Consider the following 20,258-nt stretch of genomic DNA (forward strand, 5'->3'; position numbering starts at 1 on the left):
TTCCTCACTACATATGAACTTTCTTAGTTATGAGAACATATAATTATAGGCAAATACAAAAATGGAAGATAATGAAACTGAAAATTAGCCAATTAAAAGCATTTCCTGAAAAAAAATAAAAATAAAAATAAACGCCTTTCCTGGGGCTAAAGAGATGGCTCTTCCAAAGGACCCGGGTTCTATTCCCGGCACCCACAAGGTGGCTCACAGCCATTTATAACTCTAGTTCCAGGTCCTCTGAAAGAGCAGCCAGTGAGTGTTCTTAACCACTGAGCCATTTGTTTCTCCAGCCCCTGTTAAGATATATTTTCAATATGTAAGCTCCTTCTTCTCAGATGCTCACTGAAGTGTTATTTATAGTAGTGAAAAAATTAACACTCTACATAACATATTACTTAACATATAACTTAACATATTACTATAATCACATTAAAATCATTTGTGTGTGATAGGATCAATTGATATTTTAAGAGTATAAATACAAGTCCCTTCCAGTCCAGCCAGCACTGTGATAGCTAGGGCGCGGAGACACCTGCCAACTACCCACAAGACCCACCACGGGATCTTAAGACCTCTGGTGAGTGGAACACACCTGCTGCTCCAATCCAATAGCTTAGGACCTGAGACTGCATTAATTAGAGAAGCAGAAAACCCGGCCTGATCAGGGGCACATGTCCCTTTCGGTCCACGCCAGCACAGGGGTAACGGTAAGGTATACACAGGACCCTCCACGGGATCTTAAGACCTCTGTGAGTGGATCACAACTTCTGCCAGGAGGCAGGCTCAAACACCAGATATATGGGCACCTTCCCTGCAAGAGGAGAGCCTACCTGCAGAAAGTACTCTGAACACTGAAACTCAGGAGAGAGCTAGTCTTCCAGGTCTACCGATAGAGGCTAACATAAACACCCGAGGAACAAGATCTAACCAGAGACAACTACAACAACTAACTCCAGAGATTACCAGATGGGGAAAGGCAAATGTAAGAATCTTACTAACAGAAACCAAGACCACTCACCATCATCAGAACGCAGCACTCCCACCCCACCCAGTCCTGGGCACCCCCAACACACCCGAAAAACTAGACCCGGATTTAAAAGCATATCTCATGATGATGGTAGAGGACATTAAGAATGACTTTAACTCACTTAAAGAAATACAGGAGAACACCGCTAAACAGGTAGAAGACCTTAAAGAGGAAGCACAAAAATCCCTTAAAGTATTGCAAGAAAACAGGACCAAACAGGTGATGGAATTGAATAAAACCATCCAAGACCTAAAAAAGGAAGTAGACACTATAAAGAAAACCCAAAGTGAGGCAACGTTGGAGATAGAAAACCTAGGAAAGAAATCTGGAACTATAGATGCAAGCATCAGCAACAGAATACAAGAGATGGAAGAGAGAATCTCAGGTGCAGAAGATTCCATAGAGAACATCGGCACAACAATCAAAGAAAATACAAAATGCAAAAAGATCCTAACTCAATACATCCAGGAAATCCAGGACACAATGAGAAGACCAAACCTACAGATAATAGGAGTTGATGAGAATGAAGATTTTCAACTTAAAGGGCCAGCAAATAACTTCAACAAAATTATAGAAGAAAACTTCCCAAACCTAAAGAAAGAGATGCCTATGAACATACAAGAAGCCTACAGAACTCCAAATAGACTGGACCAGAAAAGAAATTCCTCCCGACACCTAATAATCAGAACAACAAATGCACTAAATAAAGATAGAATATTAAAAGCAGTAAGGGACAAAGGTCAAGTAACATATAAAGGCAGGCCTATCAGAATTACACCAGACTTTTCACCAGAGACTATGAAAGCCAGAAGATCCTGGACAGATGTTATACAGACCCTAAGAGAACAAAAATGCCAGCCCAGGTTACTATACCCAGCCAAACTCTCAATTACCATAGATGGAGAAACCAAAGTTTTCCACGACAAAACCAAATTCATACATTATCTTTCCATGAATCCAGCCCTTCAAAGGATAATATTAGAAAAAAAAAAAAAAACAATACAAGGATGGAAACCACGCCCTAGAAAAACAAGAAAGTAATCCCTCAACAAACCAAAAAGAAGACAGCCACAAAAACAGAATGCCAACTCTAAAAACAAAAACAATAGGAAGCAACAATTACTTTTCCTTAATATCTCTTAATGTCAATGGACTCAATTCCCCAATAAAAAGATGTAGACTAAGAGACTGGCTACACAAACAGGACCCAACATTCTGCTGCTTACAGGAAACCCATCTCAGGGAAAAAGACAGAGACTACCTCAGAGTGAAAGGCTGGAAAACAATTTTCCAAGCAAATGGTCTGAAGAAACAAGCTGGAGTAGCCATTCTAATATCGAATAAAATTGACTTCCAACCCAAAGTTATCAAAAAAGACGAGGAAGGACACTTCATACTCATCAAAGGTAAAATCCTCCAAGAGGAACTCTCAATTCTGAATATCTATGCTCCAAATGCAAGGGCAGCCACATTCATTAAAGACACTTTAGTAAAGCTCAAAGCACACATTGAACCTCACCAAATAATAGTGGGAGGCTTCAACACACCACTTTCACCAATGGACAGATCGTGGAAACAGAAACTAAACAGGGACACAGTGAAACGAACAGAAGTTATGAAACAAATGGACTTAACAGATATCTACAGAACATTTTATCCTAAAACAAAAGGATATACCTTCTTCTCAGCACCTCATGGTACCTTCTCCAAAATTGACCATATAATTGGTGACAAATAAGGCCTCAACAGATACAAAAATATTGAAATCGCCCCATGCATCCTATCAGACCGCCATGGACTAAGGCTGATCTTCAATAACAACATAAATAATGGAAAGCCAACATTCACGTGGAAAATGAACAACACTCTTCTCAATGATACCTTGATCAAGGAAGGAATAAAGAAAGAAATTAAAGACTTTTTAGAGTTTAATGAAAATGAAGCCACAACATACCCAAACTTATGGGACACTATGAAAGCATTTCTAAGAGGGGAAACTCATAGCTCTGAGTGCCTCCAAAAAAAAACTAGAGAGAGCACACACTACCAACTTAACAACACACCTAAAAGCTCTAGAACAAAAGGAAGCAAATTCACCCAAGAGGAGTAGATGGAAGGAAATAATCAAACTCAGGGGCGAAATCAACCAAGTGGAAACAAGAAGAACTATTCAAAGAATCAACCAATCAAGGAGCTGGTTCTTTGAGAAAATCAACAAGATAGATAAACCCTTAGCCAGACTCACTAGAGGGCACAGGGACAGCATCCTAATTAACAAAATCAGAAATGAAAACGGGGACATAACAACAAAACCTGAAGAAATCCAAAACACCATCAGATCCTTCTACAAAAGGCTATACTCAACAAAACTGGAAAACCTGGATGAAATGGACAAATTTCTAGACAGATACCAGGTACCAAAGTTAAACCAGGATCAAGTTAACGATCTAAACAGTCCCATATCCCCTAAAGAAATAGAAGCAGTCATTAACGGTCTCCCAACCAAAAAAAACCCAGGACCAGATGGGTTTAGTGCAGAGTTCTATCAGACCTTCAAAGAAGATCTAATTCCAGTTCTGCACAAACTATTCCACAAAATAGAAGTAGAAGGTACTCTACCCAACTCATTCTATGAAGCCACAATTACTCTGATACCTAAACCACAGAAAGATCCAACAAAGATAGAGAACTTCAGACCAATTTCCCTTATGAATATCGATGAAAAAATACTCAATAAAATTCTCACTAACCGAATCTAAGAACACATCAAAATAATCATCCATCCTGGTTTTATTCCAGGGATGCAGGGATGGTTTAATATATGGAAATCCATCAACGTAATCCATGATATAAACAAACTCAAAGACAAAAACCACATGATCATCTTGTTAGATGTGGAAAAAACATTCGACAAGATCCAACACCCATTCATGCTAAAAGTCGTGGAAAGATCAGGAATTCAAGGCCCATACCTAAACATGATAAAAGCAATCTACAGCAAACCAGTAAACAACATCAAAGTAAATGGTGAGAAGCTGGAAGCCATCCCACTAAAATCAGGGACTATACAAGGCTGCCCACTTTCTCCCTACCTATTCAACATTGTACTTGAAGTCCTAGCCAGAGTAATTCGACAACAAAAGGAGATCAAGGGGATACAAATTGGAAAGGAAGAAGTCAAAATATCACTTTTTGCAGATGATATGATAGTATATATAAGTGACCCTAAAAATTCCACCAGAGAACTCCTAAACCTGATAAACAGCTTCAGTGAAGTAGCTGGATATAAAATTAACTCAAACAAGTCAATAGCCTTTCTCTACACAAACAATAAACAGGCTGAGAAAGAAGTTGGGGAAACAACACCCTTCTCAATAGTCACAAATATTATAAAATACCTTGGCCTGACTCTAACTAAGGAAGTGAAAGATCTGTATGGTAAGAACTTCAAGTCTCTGAAGAAAGAAATTAAAGAAGATCTCAGAAGATGGAAAGATCTCCCATGCTTATGGATTGGCAGGATCAACATTGTAAAAATGGCTATCTTGCCAAAAGCAATCTACAGATTCAATGCAATCCCCATCAAAATTCCAACTCAATTCTTCAACGAATTAGAAAGAACAATCTGCAAATTTATCTGGAATAACAAAAAACCTAGGATAGCAAAAACTCTTCTCAAGGATAAAAGAACCTCTGGTGGAATCACCATGACTGACCTAAAGCTGTACTTCAGAGCAATTGTGATTTAAAAAAAAAAAAAAAAAAAAAAAAAAAAAAAGGCATGGTACTGGTATAACGACAGAAAAGTAGACCAATGGAATAGAATTGAAGACCCAGAAATGAACCCACACACCTACGGTCACTTGATCTTCGACAAGGGAGCTAAAACCATCCAGTGGAAAAAAGACAGCATTTTTAACAAATGGTGCTGGCACAACTGGTGGTTATCATGTAGAAGAATGTGAATTGATCCATTCCTATCTTTTTGTACTAAGGTCAAATATAAGTGGATCAAGGAGTTCCACATAAAACCAGAGACACTGAAACTTATAGAGGAGAAAGTGGGGAAAAGCCTCGAAGATATTGGCACAGGGGGGAAATTCCTGAATAGAACAGCAGTGGCTTGTGCTGTGAGATCAAGAATTGACAAATGGGATCTCATGAAACTGCAAAGCTTCTGCAAGGCAAAAGACACTGTCAATAAGACAAAAAGGCCACCAACAGATTGGGAAAGGATCTTTACCTATCCTAAATCAGATAGAGGACTAATATCCAATATATATAAAGAACTCAAGAAGGTGGACTCCATAAAATCAAATAACCCCATTAAAAAATGGGGCTCAGAGCTAAACATAGAATTCTCACCTGAGGAATACCGAATGGCCTGAAACACCTGAAAAAAATGTTCACCATCCTTAATCATCAGGGAAATGCAAATCTAAACAACACTGAGATTCCACCTCACACCAGTCAGAATGGCTAAGATGAAAAATTCAGGTGACAGCAGATGCTGGCGAGGATGTGGAGAAAGAGGAACACTCCTCCACTGTTGGTGGGATTGCAAGCTTATACAACCACTCTGGAAATCAGTCTGGTGGTTTCTCAGAAAATTGGACATGGTACTACTGGAGGATCCCGCAATACCTCTCCTGGGCATATATCCAGAAGATGTTCCAATTAGTAAGAAAGAAACATGCTCCACTATGTTCATAGCAGCCTTATTTATCATAGCCAGAAGCTAGAAAGAGCCCAGATTCCCCTCAACAGAGGAATGGATACAAAAAATGTGGTACATTTACACAATGGAGTACTACTCAGCTATTAAAAAGAATGAATTTATGAAATTCCTAGGCAAATGGTTGGACCTGGAGGGCATTATCCTGAATGAAGTAACCCAATCACAAAAGAACTCAAATGATATGTACTCACTGATAAGTGGATATTAGCCCAGAAACTTAGACTACCCAAGATATAAGTTACAATTTGCAAAACACATGAAACTCAAAAAGAACAAAGACCAAAGTGTGGACACTTTGCCCCTTCTTAGAATTGGGAACAAAGCACCCATGGAAGGAGTTATAGAGACAAAGTTTGGAGCTGAGACAAAAGGATGGACCCTCTAGAGACTGCCATATCCAGGAATTCATACCATAATCAGCCTCCAAACACTGACACCATTGTATACACTAGCAAGATTTTGCTGATAGGACCCTGATATAGCTGTCTCTAGTGAGACTACACCGGGCCCTAGCAAACACATAAGTGGATGCTCACAGTCAGCTATTGGATGGATCACAGGGCCCCCAATGGAGGAGCTAGAGAAAATACCCAAGAAGTTAAAAGGATCTGCAACCCTATAGGTGGAACAACATGATGAACTAACCAGTACACCCGAGCTCTTGACTGTAGCTGCATATGTATCAAAAGATGGCCTAGTTGGCCATCACTGGATAGAGAGGCCCATTGGACTTGCAAACTTTTTATGCCCCAGTACAGGGGAACACCAGGGCCAAAAAGTGAGAGTGGGTGGGTAGGGGGTTGGGGGAGGGTATGGGGGACTTTTGGGATAGCATTGGAAATGTAAATGAGGAAAATACCTAATAAAAAATTTTTAAAAAGTATAAATACATGAAATATACTTTGTTCATAATAGATAGATGGATAGAGCCTCTCATGCAACTCTATTCATTGACTCTTTTTAAAATGTTCTTATTCAGTTGGTCGCATAGTTCACTGGCAAAGCTATTACCTAGCATTCACAACACCAATCCCCAACACCATAAAGGAAATAGGTTAATTTTTTTAACTTACTATGATTGTGTGTGTCAATGATGTGTATATGTGTGGACATTTTGCCACTGCACATTTGTGAGTGAAACATGGTGATTTGTGAGAGGACAACTTTGAAGAGTTGATTCTTTACCATCTTTACCTGGGTTATAGGAAATTTCCTCAGGTCTCCAGATTTAATAAAGCAAGTGCCTTTAGATGCCACGCTGTCTCAAGCCCCATGTTAGCTTTTTTAAAAACAAAGGACGTATATGGATTCAGGCAGTTGTACATGTAATAATAATCAAAGAGCCTCTTTTTTAATTCTTTTTAAAGGATTTTTTTTTAAGAAAGCCTTTCTTTGAACATAGTGGAACATGTGTCCTGTTATATGTTGGAGTGACTTTTGGGTATATGCCCAGGAATGGTATAGCTGGATCTTCAGGTAGAACTATTTCCAATTTTCTGAAGAGCCACCAGACTGGTTTCCAGCTTGCAAACCCAACAGCAGTGGAGGAGTGTTCTTTCTCCACATCCATGCCAACATCTGTTGTCTCCTAAGTTTTGATCTTTCATTCTGACTGGTGTAAGGTGGAATCTCAGGGTTGTATTGATTTGCATTTTCTTGATGACTAAGGATGTTGAACATTTCTTTAGGTGCTTCTCAGCCATTCAAGATTCCTAAGTTGAGAATTCTCTGTTTAACTCTGTACGCCATTTTTTTTTAACTTGGTTATTTTGGGTTTTGGAGGTTAGCTTCGTGAGTTCTTAATATATTTTGGATACTAGCCCTCTATCAGATGTGGAGCTGATGAAGATTTTTTTTTTTCCCAATCTGTTGGTTGCCAATTTGTCCCATTGACTGTGTCTTTTGCCTTACAGAAGCTTTTCGGTTTCATGGGGCCCCATTTACTGATTCTTGATCTTAGAACCATTAGAGCTCTGTTTAGGAAATTTCCCCCAGTGCCAATGAGTTCAAGGCTCTTTCCAGCTTTCTCTTCTATTTGATTCAATGTATCTGGCTTTATGTTGAGTCCTTGATCCACTTGGACTTGAGCCTTGTGCAAGGTGATTAAAATATAAATCTATTTTTATTTTTCTACATGCAGACCAACAAGTTAGACTAGCAAAATTTATTGAAAATGCCTTCTTTCTTCCATTGTATGTTTTTGGCTGCTGTATCAAAATTCAAGTGTCCTTATGTGTGTGGTTTTATTTCTGGGTCTTCAATTCCATTCCATTGATCAACGTATCTGTCTCTGTACCAATACCATGTGGTCTCTGTAGTAAAGCTTGAGGTCAGGGATGGTGATTCCCCCAGAAGTTCTTTTATTGTTGGGAATTGTTTTGGCTATCTTTTGTTTTTGTTTTTCCATGTGAAATTGAGATTTGCTTTTCCAGTCTGTGAAGAATTGTGTTGGAAACTCAATGGCGATTGCGTTGAATCTGTAGATTGCTTTTGGTAGGATGGCCATTTTTATTATGTTAATCTTACCCAATCCATGAACATGGGAGATCCTTCCATCTTCTGAGGTCTTATTCAGTTTCTTTTTTTTTTTTTTTTCAGGGAGTGGAAGTTCTTGTTATACAGATCTTTCACTTGCTTGGTATGAGTTACCCCAAGATATTTTATACTATTTGTGGGTATTGTGAAGGGTGTTGTTTCACTAATTTCTTTCATAGCCCTTTATCATTTGTATAAAGGATGGCTACTGATTTGTTTGAGTTAATTTTATATCCAGTCACTTTGCTAAAGCTTTCATTATCTGTAGAAGTTCTCTGGTAGATTTTTTTGGGGGTCTCTTACGTATACTACCATATCACCTGCAAATACCTTGGCTTCTTCTTTTCCAATTTGTATCCCATTGATCTCCTTTTGTTTTCTTATTGATCTAGCTAGAACTTCGAATACGATATTGAATAGATAAGGAGTGGGCAGCCTTGTCTTGACCCCGATTTTAGTGGGATTGCTTCATGTATCTCTCCATTTAGTTTGATATTGGCTGATGGTTTGCTGTATATTGCTTTTATTATGTTTAGGTAAAGGCCTTGAATTCATAATATGTCCAATACTTTTAACATGAAGGGGTGATATACTTTGTCAGAGGTTTTTTCAGCATCTAATGAGATGATCATATTTTTCTTTGAGTTTGTTTATGTAGTGGATTACATTAATGGGTGTTTATATATTGAACCATCCCTGCATCCCTGGGAGGAAATCTACTTGATTGTGATGAATGATGGTTTTGATGTTTTTTGAATTTTGTTTGTGAGAATTTTATTGATTATTTTTCATCGATATTCATAAGTGAGATTGGTCTGAAGTTCTCTTTTTTGTTGGTCTGTGTGGTTTAGGTATCAGAGTAATTGTGGCTTCATAGAATAAATTAGGTAGTGTTCCCTCTGTTTCTATTGTATGGAGTAGTTTGAGGAGTTTTTATCTTAGCTCTTCTTTGAAGGTCTGGTAGAATTCTGCACAAGAACCATCTGGTCCTGGGATTTTTTAATGGCTTCTATTTCCTTAGAAGATTTGGGGCTGTTTATCTGATCTTTTTTTAAAAAAAAAAGATTTATTCGTTTTATGTATATGAATACACTGTAGCTGTACAGATGGTTGTGAGTTATGTGGTTGCTAGGAATTGAACTCAGGACCTCTGCTCACTCTGGCCCCGCTGGCTCCAGCCCATATATTTATTATTATATGTAAGTACATTGAAGCTGTCTTCAAAAACACCAGAAGAGGGCATTAGATCTCACTATGGATGGTTGTGAGTCACCATGTGGTTGCTGGGAATTGAACTCAGGACCTTTGGAAGAGCAATACAATGCTCTTAACCACCAAGCCATCTCTCCAGCCCAGTTTTGTTGATTCTTTGTATCATCCTCTTTGTTTCTAATTGGTTGATTTCCATCCCTGAGTTTATTTCCCTGCAGTCTACTCCTATTGAGTGCATTTGCTTCTTTTTGTTCTAGGGTTTTCAGGTGTTCTGTTAAGTTGCTAGTGTAGGATCTTTCCAGTTTCCTTCCCAGGGCACTTAGTGCTGTGAGTTTTCCTTTTAGCACTGCTTTCATTGTGTTCCATAAGTTTGGATATGCTGTGTCTTCATGTTCATTGAATTCTAGAAAGTCTTTAATCTCTTTTCTTATTTCCCCCCTGACCAGGCTATCATTGAGTAGAGAGTTTTTCCATTTACGTGGGTCTGTGGGCTTTCTGTTGTTTTTATTGTTATTGAAGTCAAGCCTTAGGCCATGGTGATCTGATAGGGTACATGGAATTATGTTGATCTTCTTGGATTTGTTGAGGCTTGTTTTGTACCCATGGGTTCCACTACATATGTAGCACAGGATTGCCTTATCTGGCATCAGTGGGAAGGGAGGTACTTGGTCTGTGGAGGCTTGTTGCCCCAGCGAAGGGGGATGCTAGAGGGGTGAGGTGGGAGTGGGTGGGTTAGTAGGGGAGGATGCTCTTAGAGGCAAAGGAAAAGGGGAATGTGATGGGAGGTCTTCCCAGAGGGGAGACTGAGAAGGGGGGACAACATCTGAAATGTAAAAAAATAAAATAATTTTAAAATGTGGCAGAGAGAGAGAGACAAAGGGAGGGGAGGGGAGGGGAGGGGAGGGGAGGGGAGGGGGGAGGGGAGGGGAGGGGAGGGGGGAGGGGAGGGGAGGGGAGGGAAGGGAAGGGAAGGGAAAAGGGGAGGGAAAAGAGAAGGGAAGGGAAGGGAAGGGAAGGGAAGGGAAGGGAAGGGAAGGGAAGGGAAGGGAAAAGGGAAGGGAAAAGGGAAGGGAAAAGGGAAGGGAAAAGGGAAGGGAAGGGGAAAGGGGAGGAAAGAAAGGAAAAAGAAAAGAAGCCCTTTCTTTTCATAGGCATTTTGCTACTGCCGCCTGTTAGGAAAGCAAGCATGCTAAAAGCATGAACAAGGCAGGTTGAACAGCACTGATGGAGCACTGCAGAGCTCCCTCCACTGTCTTTGTACAGTTCTGTGCTGACTGCCTAGAACCTGACCCCAGGTAAGTCTCTCACTGCTGCCTCCATCTGAACCCTTAACAAGCAGAGGTTAACCTTACCCCGACCTTCATTTTATTTGGCATCTGTAATTACTGAGAAAGTATTGCGTAAGTTCAGTTAACGCAACTTAGAAATCAGTGTGTATTCTCTCCTCTGTTGTCCTCTCGGCTGAGCTATGTCTTCACATTTCTGTGGGTGAAAGAGAAAAGACATGAGCAGACATCTCTGCCTCACTGTGTGTATGCCTTTAGCTGTGGACCTGAGGAAATCTGAATCCTTTCAACTTCTGTCATTCTCTTCTTCCACTGCTAGGTTTTAACTAAAGAATTTTATAGTCTCCAAACTTCTTCTGAAAAACGCATTACCGAACTTGAGGCACAGAACTCAGAGCATCAGGCAAGGTTAGACATTTACGAGAAGTTGGAAAAGGAGCTTGATGAGATAATAATGCAAACAGCAGAAAGTAAGTCTGTGTGCCCTCCCCCACCCACCCAGGGAGAGTACTTTTTTTTTTCTCCCCCTCCCCCACCCCCCAGACAGGGTTTCTCTGTGTAGCTCTGGCTGTCCTGGAACTCACTCTGTAGACCAGGCTGGCCTCAACCTCAGAAATGTGTCTGCCTCTGCTTCCCAAGTGCTGGGATTAAAGGCGTGGGCACCACGCCGGCCTAGTCCTTTTTTTTTTTTTTTTTTTTTTTTTGCTACAAAGGAAAGGTGGAATCATTTCTAAAAATGTCTTGGTATATAGTTATTAAAAATGTAAGTGATTTAAAGAATATTCTGTTTTTAATATTACTTGATGTAAAATTTCAGTAGCTAGACTCAAAAAACAGATATAGTATTAAACATTTACTTTTGTCAGGCACTAATCCAAAGCCTTAGGACTAAGCTTGTAGCTCACGGGTGGGGTGCTCACCTACTCTGCGCAAGCTCTGGATTCAGGCCCTCACACAGCAGTGAAAACCAAAAGCCTTGCAATAGTGAGTGTGGTGACACCTCCTATCACCCTCCCCGCAGGGGAGGGAGGCAGGAAGGTCTCCAGGTCTGAGCCAGCATGGGCTCTGGTGTGTGTTTCTGGGATCTCAGAACTCAGAAAGTGGGGGCTGGAGCATCAGGAGCTCGGGGTCACCCCCTACATCCTTAAGTTCAAGGGAAGGAAGCCAAGGCCACGTGAGAGCTTGGCGCACAGACAGAACAGCAATCACCTTTGTCAAATGACTCTATAACTTTGTCATTTTCTAATATATAATCCATATTAAAGTCTTTGAATCTTTCAGAATAACATACCTAAATTACTTGCTCTATAAGAAAGCGTAGCTTATCAGGTGATGTAATCCCTTAACATCTTCTAAAAATAAATCAACAAATACAACCACAGTGTGCTTTAATATGCTTCACCTCTCTCAATGTGCACTAGTCCTTAGGAATGTTCTTGGAATTCTTAATTCGTTGTTGTATCTTTTATTTTGACTTCTGCTATGCTTTTTAAAGAGAAGAGCTATTTCACATCATACCTTTTACTACTTTTCAGTTGAAAATGAAGATGAGGCTGAAAGAATTCTTTATTCCTATGGTTATGGTGCTAATGTTCCCACAACAGCTAAAAGACGACTAAAGCAAAGGTAAAATCGATATGGATTTATCTTATCTACTCACACTAAGTGTAATTATATAGTACATTCTGATGATGCGCTGAGTTGAATGATAAAGTTACTTGTTCTTAATATTCATAAATATTAAAGTGCTCACAAAGTAGGACATGGTAATAACCATGAACTTCATCTATATTTAAGTGAATTTAATGGTTAGTAGATGTGTACATTAGAATGTTCATGGTATTAGATGCAATAACTTTTAAAGCCATTTTATTTTCACATTAATTTCAGATAAGTACAAATGCTTTATACCAATAATTTTCAGGCTAGAACTAATTGAACTACCTTCAATTTCTATATCCCTTGTCTATTATTTATGTGCCTATATTTCTTGATGTGTATCTTAATATGTAATATATTATTGTATATAATACATACTAAGAAATAATTGAGAAAGCATATCCATTGCAGTTAAAACTGTCCAGAAGTGTTGGTTCCATGTCTTATGGCTGTGACCAAACACTTGAAAAAAGAGCACCATGAGGAAGGAAGGAGTGTTTGGCTCACAGTTTGGGGACATTCCTCAAGGGGTCATGGCAGCAGGAGGATGAGGGAGCTGCTCACATAGATCAGCAGGAAGGAAGCAAAGTGGGGTGAGTGGTGCCGCCCACATTTAGGGTGTGTTACCCACCTCAGTTCATTTTATCTGAAGATTCTCTTATGGACTTGCTAAGCCTTGTCTCCCAGGTGTTTCAAGATCCTCTGAAATTACTAATTAATATAAAAAATAAATCACAGAGGCTAGCCCCAAGTGATGGTGCACACTAGCTCCCCACCACCAGGCTGGCTGATCTTAGAACTTGACTCCTGAGTTCTACCTAAGCTAGGTAATGGATTCTAGACCACCCTATGGTCAACAGAGAAAGAAGGAAAAGAAATAGGGAAAGAAGAGAAGAGGGTGAAAGGCAGGTGACAGGAGAGGAAGGGAAGTAGAAGGAGAAAAAGGAAAGAAGAGCACTTTGGGCTGGGGCTCTATGCAGAGCCGGAGAATTGGTTAGAGGATATCCTAAGCAGGGGTGTGGTTCCCTGGCATTTCCACGCCACCAGCAGGCACCTGCACTGATCAGTGCTGCTAACTCTTGCTCCCTAGATTCATCCGGCCTTACAGCAGACCCTGATTGCTCTGCTTGCTACCACCTCCACTCCTAGTGTTTCTAACAGACTTGCAAACCCCTCCACAATGTGCCCCACATCAGCATCCTCACTTGCCTCTGTACTCCATGTGACAATTTAGGACTCGCCTCCATTTGTAAATACCTATTTTCTCTACAGCACAGTAAAGTGTTTTGGTTTTTTTCAGTCATCATTTCCCATCTAATTTTCTCACCTAGACAGAAGCTCTTCATGTTAGCAGCCTCATCTTATTCTCTGACCTTCCCAGCTCAGTGTAGGATACCTAGTGATTTTTTTTTAATTTACCTGAATACTCAAGGTTTCAAAACTGATATTATTTTATGGGGGTTAATTTAGAAATTCAGAAATGTACAAAAGAAGAAAGTCCATGTTTTGATACTTTTATAGATATTTTCAATGATTTTTTTTAAAAAGACTTTTGTTGTTGTCCTTGTTTTGTTTCTTTTTGTCTATTCCAGACAGGGTTTCTCTGAATTTGCATGGTAGACCACATTGGCCTTGAACTCAGATATCTGCCTGCATCTGCCTCCCATATGCTGGGATTAAAGGTGTGCACCACCAACACCCTGCTAAGGTTTTTAGTGTGTGTGTGTGTGTGTGTGTGTGTGTGTGTGTGTGTGTGTGTGTACATTTGCATTTATGCATATGTCTTTGCAAATGTGAGCTCAGGTGCCTGTGGAGTAGAGAAGAGTGCATCAGATCTCTGAGTGCATCTATGTGCACATCAGTCTGAAAGTCCTGCCGCTGGGCTTGCATCCTGGGAGGTAGGAACAAAACTTAGGTCTTTGTAGAACAGTGTATGTGTGTTCTTAACCACTGAGCCACCTCTCTGGTTCCTTTTGTAGGTAGTTTGGAAGTGATAGATACAATAACATGAAGAGATAATTTATCTTTATAACTATCTAAAACAGTATAGGTTAGCATTTTAAAAGAAGTTAAAAAAATACTTATGTTTATTGATTAAATATTTGAAAAATCTATATCATAAATAGGTAACTAAAAAGGATCGGTTTACAGCTAGAATGATTAATTATGAATAATTAAATTTTTTTGCTATTGTAAGCTTCCTTTCCAATGTTGAGCATTGAAATTAAATGTGATTGTTGCTTACTTTTTAAAGCAGTTCAGGCAACCAGAGCTAGCAATGCGTTGCTTGTTTGATGGGGTTGGTTGGTTGGTGTTTGTTATTGGGGATGTTTTGTTTTGTTTTGCTTTGATGCCCAAAGATTTAAAGAGCCACAAGTGATTCATAGTGCAAATGATCTTAACTGTCCAAATATTTCTGAAGATTCTATCACTGAGCTATCTGTGTGCCCTGAACAAGTGCCTAATGGGTATGCTATTAATACCCTTGCCAGCTGGTGCCAGGCATTCTTCTCATGGTGAGCCCAAGGCTATTTTGAGGAAGTGCTTCTCAGGTCATCTAAACTGAGGGAAGAGAGTGTAAGTCTAGACATCCAAAGAGGACATGTATGCATCCCTACACTTAGTCATTCAACAGGTTTTATTGAGTACCTACTACGTGCAGTTTGAGTAGAAGCACCTAATCCACTTTAGAATCTGATGCACTTTTGATTGCAAAATCAACACTTGATTTCTTAAGGGCTATTTGTACAGAAAGCAGTTACCTTGTGCCCTCTTGAAACTTATTTACTTAAGACAAGAAAGAACGATGTAGCCTTTAGAGAATCTGTACTTATTATTTTTTCGCATTTGAAATTAAAGCACTGCAGATTTAAAGGGAGTTATAGAAATGACTCACAGTCATAAGTGGAATGCTTCATAACACAGTCGTCATCATACATCACTGTGAGGACATGTATTACAAAGTGTGTGCCAAGGAACCTATTTCTCAACTGCTATATCTACTGCATTCTTACTTTGATTTAAAACTTTATATATTCAACAGCTAATATTAAATATGTAATGTTACTATTTAACTGATTATAAGTATTTATTTTATTTTTAAAATTGGGTAAATTGATGGTAATCCCTTTTTCAAAATACCCAATCAGAAATTTATACAAATACATGATTTTCCTTGTATTTTTTTTTTTGGACATTATATAGTTTTAGTAGTTTAGTTTTTACCTTAGTATCCTATTGTGAACATTTCTTATGTATGAATATTCTTCAAAACTACCTAGGCGACTAAGGGCAACAGTTGGAATGCAAAAGATAAGCAAGGGCACTAGAAGGGGTGGTCAGTAGGAGAATTAAGCAAGAGAACAAAGACTAGGGGCCCACATGCCTGACACACACGGAAGGAAGCCTGTCACATTGTGTGCTAACCTGACCCACACGCCTGACACACACGGAAGGAAGCCTGTCACGTTGTGTGCTAACCTGACCCACACGCCTGACACACACAGAAGCAAGCCTGTCACGTTGTGTGCTAACCTGACCCACACGCCTGACACACACAGAAGCAAGCCTGTCACGTTGTGTGCTAACCTGAAAACTGAGGTTCAAAGCCAGTCTCAGTAGTGACTGCCAAAACTCTGATTTTTAGGCTCTCTGTCAGTTGGTGATAAAGCCCTGAAAAGGACTAAGAATTGGCTCTTGCTGCCAAAAGAATATTTTAAGAATTAAATTGAAAAAACTCTAGCTGGACAGTGGTGGCGCGCGCCTTTAATCCCACCACTTGGGAGGCAGAGGCAGGGGGATGTCTGAGTTTGAGGCCAGCTTGGTCTACAGGACAGCCAGGGCTACACAGAGAAATCCTGTCTTGAAAAACCAAGAGAAAGAGGGGGAGGGGGAGAGGGAGGGAGGGAGGGAGGGAGGGGGAGAGAGAGAGAGAGAATATGAGAATATTTGGCATAATGTAAATGCTAGGTGGTTATATCAGTTAAGGTGTTCTTAAGTCAGTTGCACAGTTAGAAAAATCAGGATTCTAAAACTTCTCCCTAGGCACCAAATGAAATAATTTAATTCAAATATTTTTGTTTTAAATTTTAAAAAAAGATTTACTTATTATTATACATAAGTACATTGTAGCTGACTTTATTTTTTTTTCTTAAAAACAATCTTTTACTATATAGAAAAAAACTTGTTTTAAATTCCAAGCAAGCCAGAAATGGAAGCCTTAGCTCAGCTCCTCCAGGCCTCTCATGCAGTAGGCAAGCACTCCAATGCTACAGTGCTTCCCTACTTAGGAAGATGCAGGATTCTGCAGGATCCCAGAATGTTAAACAGCTAGGACTGTTTGTCCAAGGTTGCAATGCACTTTTGGTCACCTCATTTCCCAATGATCAGTTAACACTGATCCAAGTGAAATTTAGTGGGCATTTCCTAGGTACATGTGGTTTAGGAAACAACAATCTATCACTGCATTGGTTTTTGTTTTTCTGAGACAGGGTTTCTCTGTGTAGCCCTGGCTGTCCTGTAGACTGTAGACCAGGCTGGCCTCGAACTCAGAAATCCACCTGCCTCTGCCTCCTGAGTGCTGGGATTAAAGGTGTGTGCCACCACTGTCCAGCTTTTTATCTTTAACATTTTCTCTATGTGTAGCCCTGGGTATCCTGGAAATCTGTAGAGCAGGCTTGCCTGTCCCTGAACTCAGGAAGTTTGCCTGCCTCTGCCTCCCAAGCGCTGCGACTAAAGGTTGAGACACCAGGCCCAGGCAAACACTAGTTTTTAATAGAAGACAAGTGATTAAACTTCAGTCCCCACAGAATGCAACTAGCTTAACAGACCAATGTGCATAAAAATGCAGGCTGTAGCCGGGCATGGCGGCGCACTCCTTTAATCCCAGCACCTAGGAGGAGGAGGCAGGACTGCTGTGGAGTGTAAGGCCAGCCAGGGCCTACAGGGTGACCCTGCCTGGAACAAAGCAAACACAAGGCCGCCTACCCTGACAAAAATAAAAAGTAAAACCGGGCCCCTCTTGGTCCATGTTCAAGTGCGCCGCTCGGTCTGGCCCACTGCTCTATGAGTCTTGGAGGGGGTGGGAGGGAGGTTTGTGCTTGTTGCCCACCCAAATTAAACACCAAGATAGAAGGCAGGATGAGCAGGGTAATTCTTTCCTCCACAGCTTGCGTGGATTTCAAGACAGGCAGCCAATGAGGGAAATCGTCCCCTTCCATGGACTGAGCTGTGTTAAGTGTCTCCAGTGCTCGCACCTTACTGTCAGTTTCTGAAGGCAGAAAATAATCTTCTCTGAAGATACTTGATAATTTTAAACGACAAAAACACTTCCGAGGGGTGCTTTTGGAAAACCTGCTCTAGTTGAGCTGCCGAATGAGCTGATTGATCCGATCTCCCCGGTAGCCCGGGGAGCCCATCTCTTTGCGGAAGCCCACTCTGTTCCTGGTAGCATGGCGGGCCACAGAGAGGAGGAAAGAGCACAGAAATGAAGAGACCTCCTGGAAATGCTTCCCAGGGAAGGCAATTTCATGGATGAGGTCTTCCAGGCAAATGACACCAAATCTCCCCAGGTGCTCCTCGATCACCGTGTTGGTCCGTCAGAGGGACTGTCTTATTGTTAATCTTTGCTTGCCCACGTTTCAAGATGAGTTCCCGGACAGACTTCAGATTTGGAAATCCCCGGGTCACATAAGGCTCCACCGTGTGCAGCATTCTTACACTCTGAGGGGTGACCTTGACAAAGACACCACTGAACAATTTCTTCAGGCCAAGTTTCATGATGGTGCTCTTTACCAATAAACTCACTCCTTCAATCCTTTCCATGCGTATGACGAAGGCCAAGGAATGTTTATCAGGCATCTCCAAAGCACGAGGCTTCACCTCCAGCCGCTGGACACGCACCTTGTCACGTTGCTGCCGCCAGGAATCATGCACGAAAGATTCTAGTCGTCTGAACCTGAATTGCTTCCCTTTTCTCTCTCTCTTTGACAAAAGTGCCTGCTTTGCCTGAGTGGCTTTGAGGGCTTGATAAGCCTTCCTCTTTTTCAGGAGATTTTCTGGAACCAAAGGAATCTTTTTTCTTTCCCCTTCCTCCGCCATCTTTCCAGCGCTTCAGCTACTGCGCATGCGCAGCCTCACCGGACGGGGTAGAGAGGCCCGCCTCGACGTCTCCTGGATCATAGAGACGGGACTCTCGCTCCCTCTGGAGGACTCAGGCAGCCTGAGATTCCTTAGCGGCTGTGAGCGTCTGGGAAATGGTCTTGATAGCCAGGATTCCGGCAAAAAACCCCTCCAGTTTCCATCCCATCCCTTCTAAGTTCTCTAGAGTCTGACATCTCTAGATGTCTGGATCCAACCCTTTTCAGTTAGGCTGTAGGGTCTCGAACTCGGCCGCTTGTGAACAATTTAAAGTCATCTGCAGCTTCCGCTAAGGCACGGGCTCTACAGAAGTTCTGTAGCTGACTTTAGACACACCAGAAGAGGGCATCAGATCTCATTACAGATTGTTATGAGCCACCATGTGGTTGCTGGGATTTGAACCCAGGACCTTTGGAAGAGCAGTCAATGCCCTTAACCGCTAAGCCATCTCACCAGCCCTGTTTTAAAATTTTAATGAAGCCTTTAAAATACCTGAAACATGGACATTTGGGGTTGGTTGGTTGGTTTGTTTATCTGAGTCCATTTCTGGGGGCACTGCACTGCTGATTTCCTGTGAGATGATAGCAGCAGATTATGTTTCTCACTTGATGCAGAATTCTAAAGTTTCTGATAAGTGTGTAAGCATACAGTAAAGTATCTTGCACTTTGAGGTCTCCTGCAAGCATAAATAATTGCAGACCTTCTTAAAACAAGCTTTCTGGTACACAATGTGGAAAGCCAGAAGGGCTTATATAATTGAAGTAGATTAAAGTGAGATTAACTTTGTGACATGATAAAACTTGAAAATGTGAAGTGATGTTTTTTTTGAGTAGCAACTATGTGAAAGTAGCAAACCCGGCTTTCTGGTCATGTGCTGTTTGTGCTCCTGCACTGCACGGTGACACGGTACACTCTGTTTTCCTAGTGGATCACTCTTCCTTTGTGCTGATCCAGAGGATGGGAGATAGTGTAGAACAGTTTTCATTTTTAAAGTTTTCTGCCTGTTGGATTTCTCTGATTCTTTCCTATATTTTTTATTTTACTTTTATGTGTATAAGAGTTTTGCCTGTGCATATGTCTCTGCTCTACCTGTGTGTGGTGCCTGTGGAGATCTGAAGAGGTGTGGGATCCACCACCATTTCATTCCCAAACTCTAACACTTTCATCAGCCGTGAATGGGGTTTCTCTCTCACGATGCCTGAACTAAAACCAGGTGCATTCTTATTAGGACACTATCCTTAGGCTAACACTAAAACACTGGCATACAGTTCCTTCCTTCAGTGTTTACATCATCTGATTTTTTTTTTATTTACTTTGTCACTATATCTGCATAAGAGCAGTTTGCTAAACACAAGTTGCCCAAACCAGTGAGCAGTGTAATGTACTTCACTTCCTATCACCAAGTCACTGTCCTCTCAGAATGCTGTTAAACAGGTGACTGTTAACATGTCATTATTTTTAGCATCTCTCATTCCTTAATAGAAAAAAGAGGTTTTATTTGCATAAAAATTTTCTCTCATTTATACTTCTTTGTAAATGAATTTGACTGTGTCCTTTGTTTTATAAGCATTATTACACAAATGTTGTCAATACCTTCAGCATACATTTGTTGATAAATTATTATTTAGAAAGACCCTAAAGGGTATGTTCTGTGAGTAACCAA

At 40.7% G+C, this 20,258-nt stretch overlaps 1 protein-coding gene and 1 pseudogene across 3 annotated transcripts in view; one reads left to right on the top strand and one right to left on the bottom strand.

The window, feature by feature from the left end:
• Pibf1 (progesterone immunomodulatory binding factor 1) overlaps positions 1–20,258 on the top strand; it is a 170,224-nt gene that overhangs the window by 89,420 nt on the left and 60,546 nt on the right. For all 3 annotated transcript variants that reach the window (XM_029468942.2, XM_021181399.3, XM_021181398.3), the window contains exons 12-13: positions 11,118–11,268; positions 12,334–12,424. In XM_029468942.2, coding sequence (XP_029324802.1) covers positions 11,118–11,268; positions 12,334–12,424 — 242 coding nt within the window. The remainder of the gene's footprint in view (positions 1–11,117; positions 11,269–12,333; positions 12,425–20,258) is intronic.
• On the bottom strand, positions 16,594–18,585 carry LOC147001931 (large ribosomal subunit protein uL30-like 1 pseudogene; annotated as a pseudogene).

Source organism: Mus caroli, unplaced genomic scaffold (assembly GCF_978045245.1).
Source record: "Mus caroli unplaced genomic scaffold, Mus_caroli_1 scaffold_12, whole genome shotgun sequence".
NCBI lineage: Eukaryota > Metazoa > Chordata > Mammalia > Rodentia > Muridae > Mus > Mus caroli.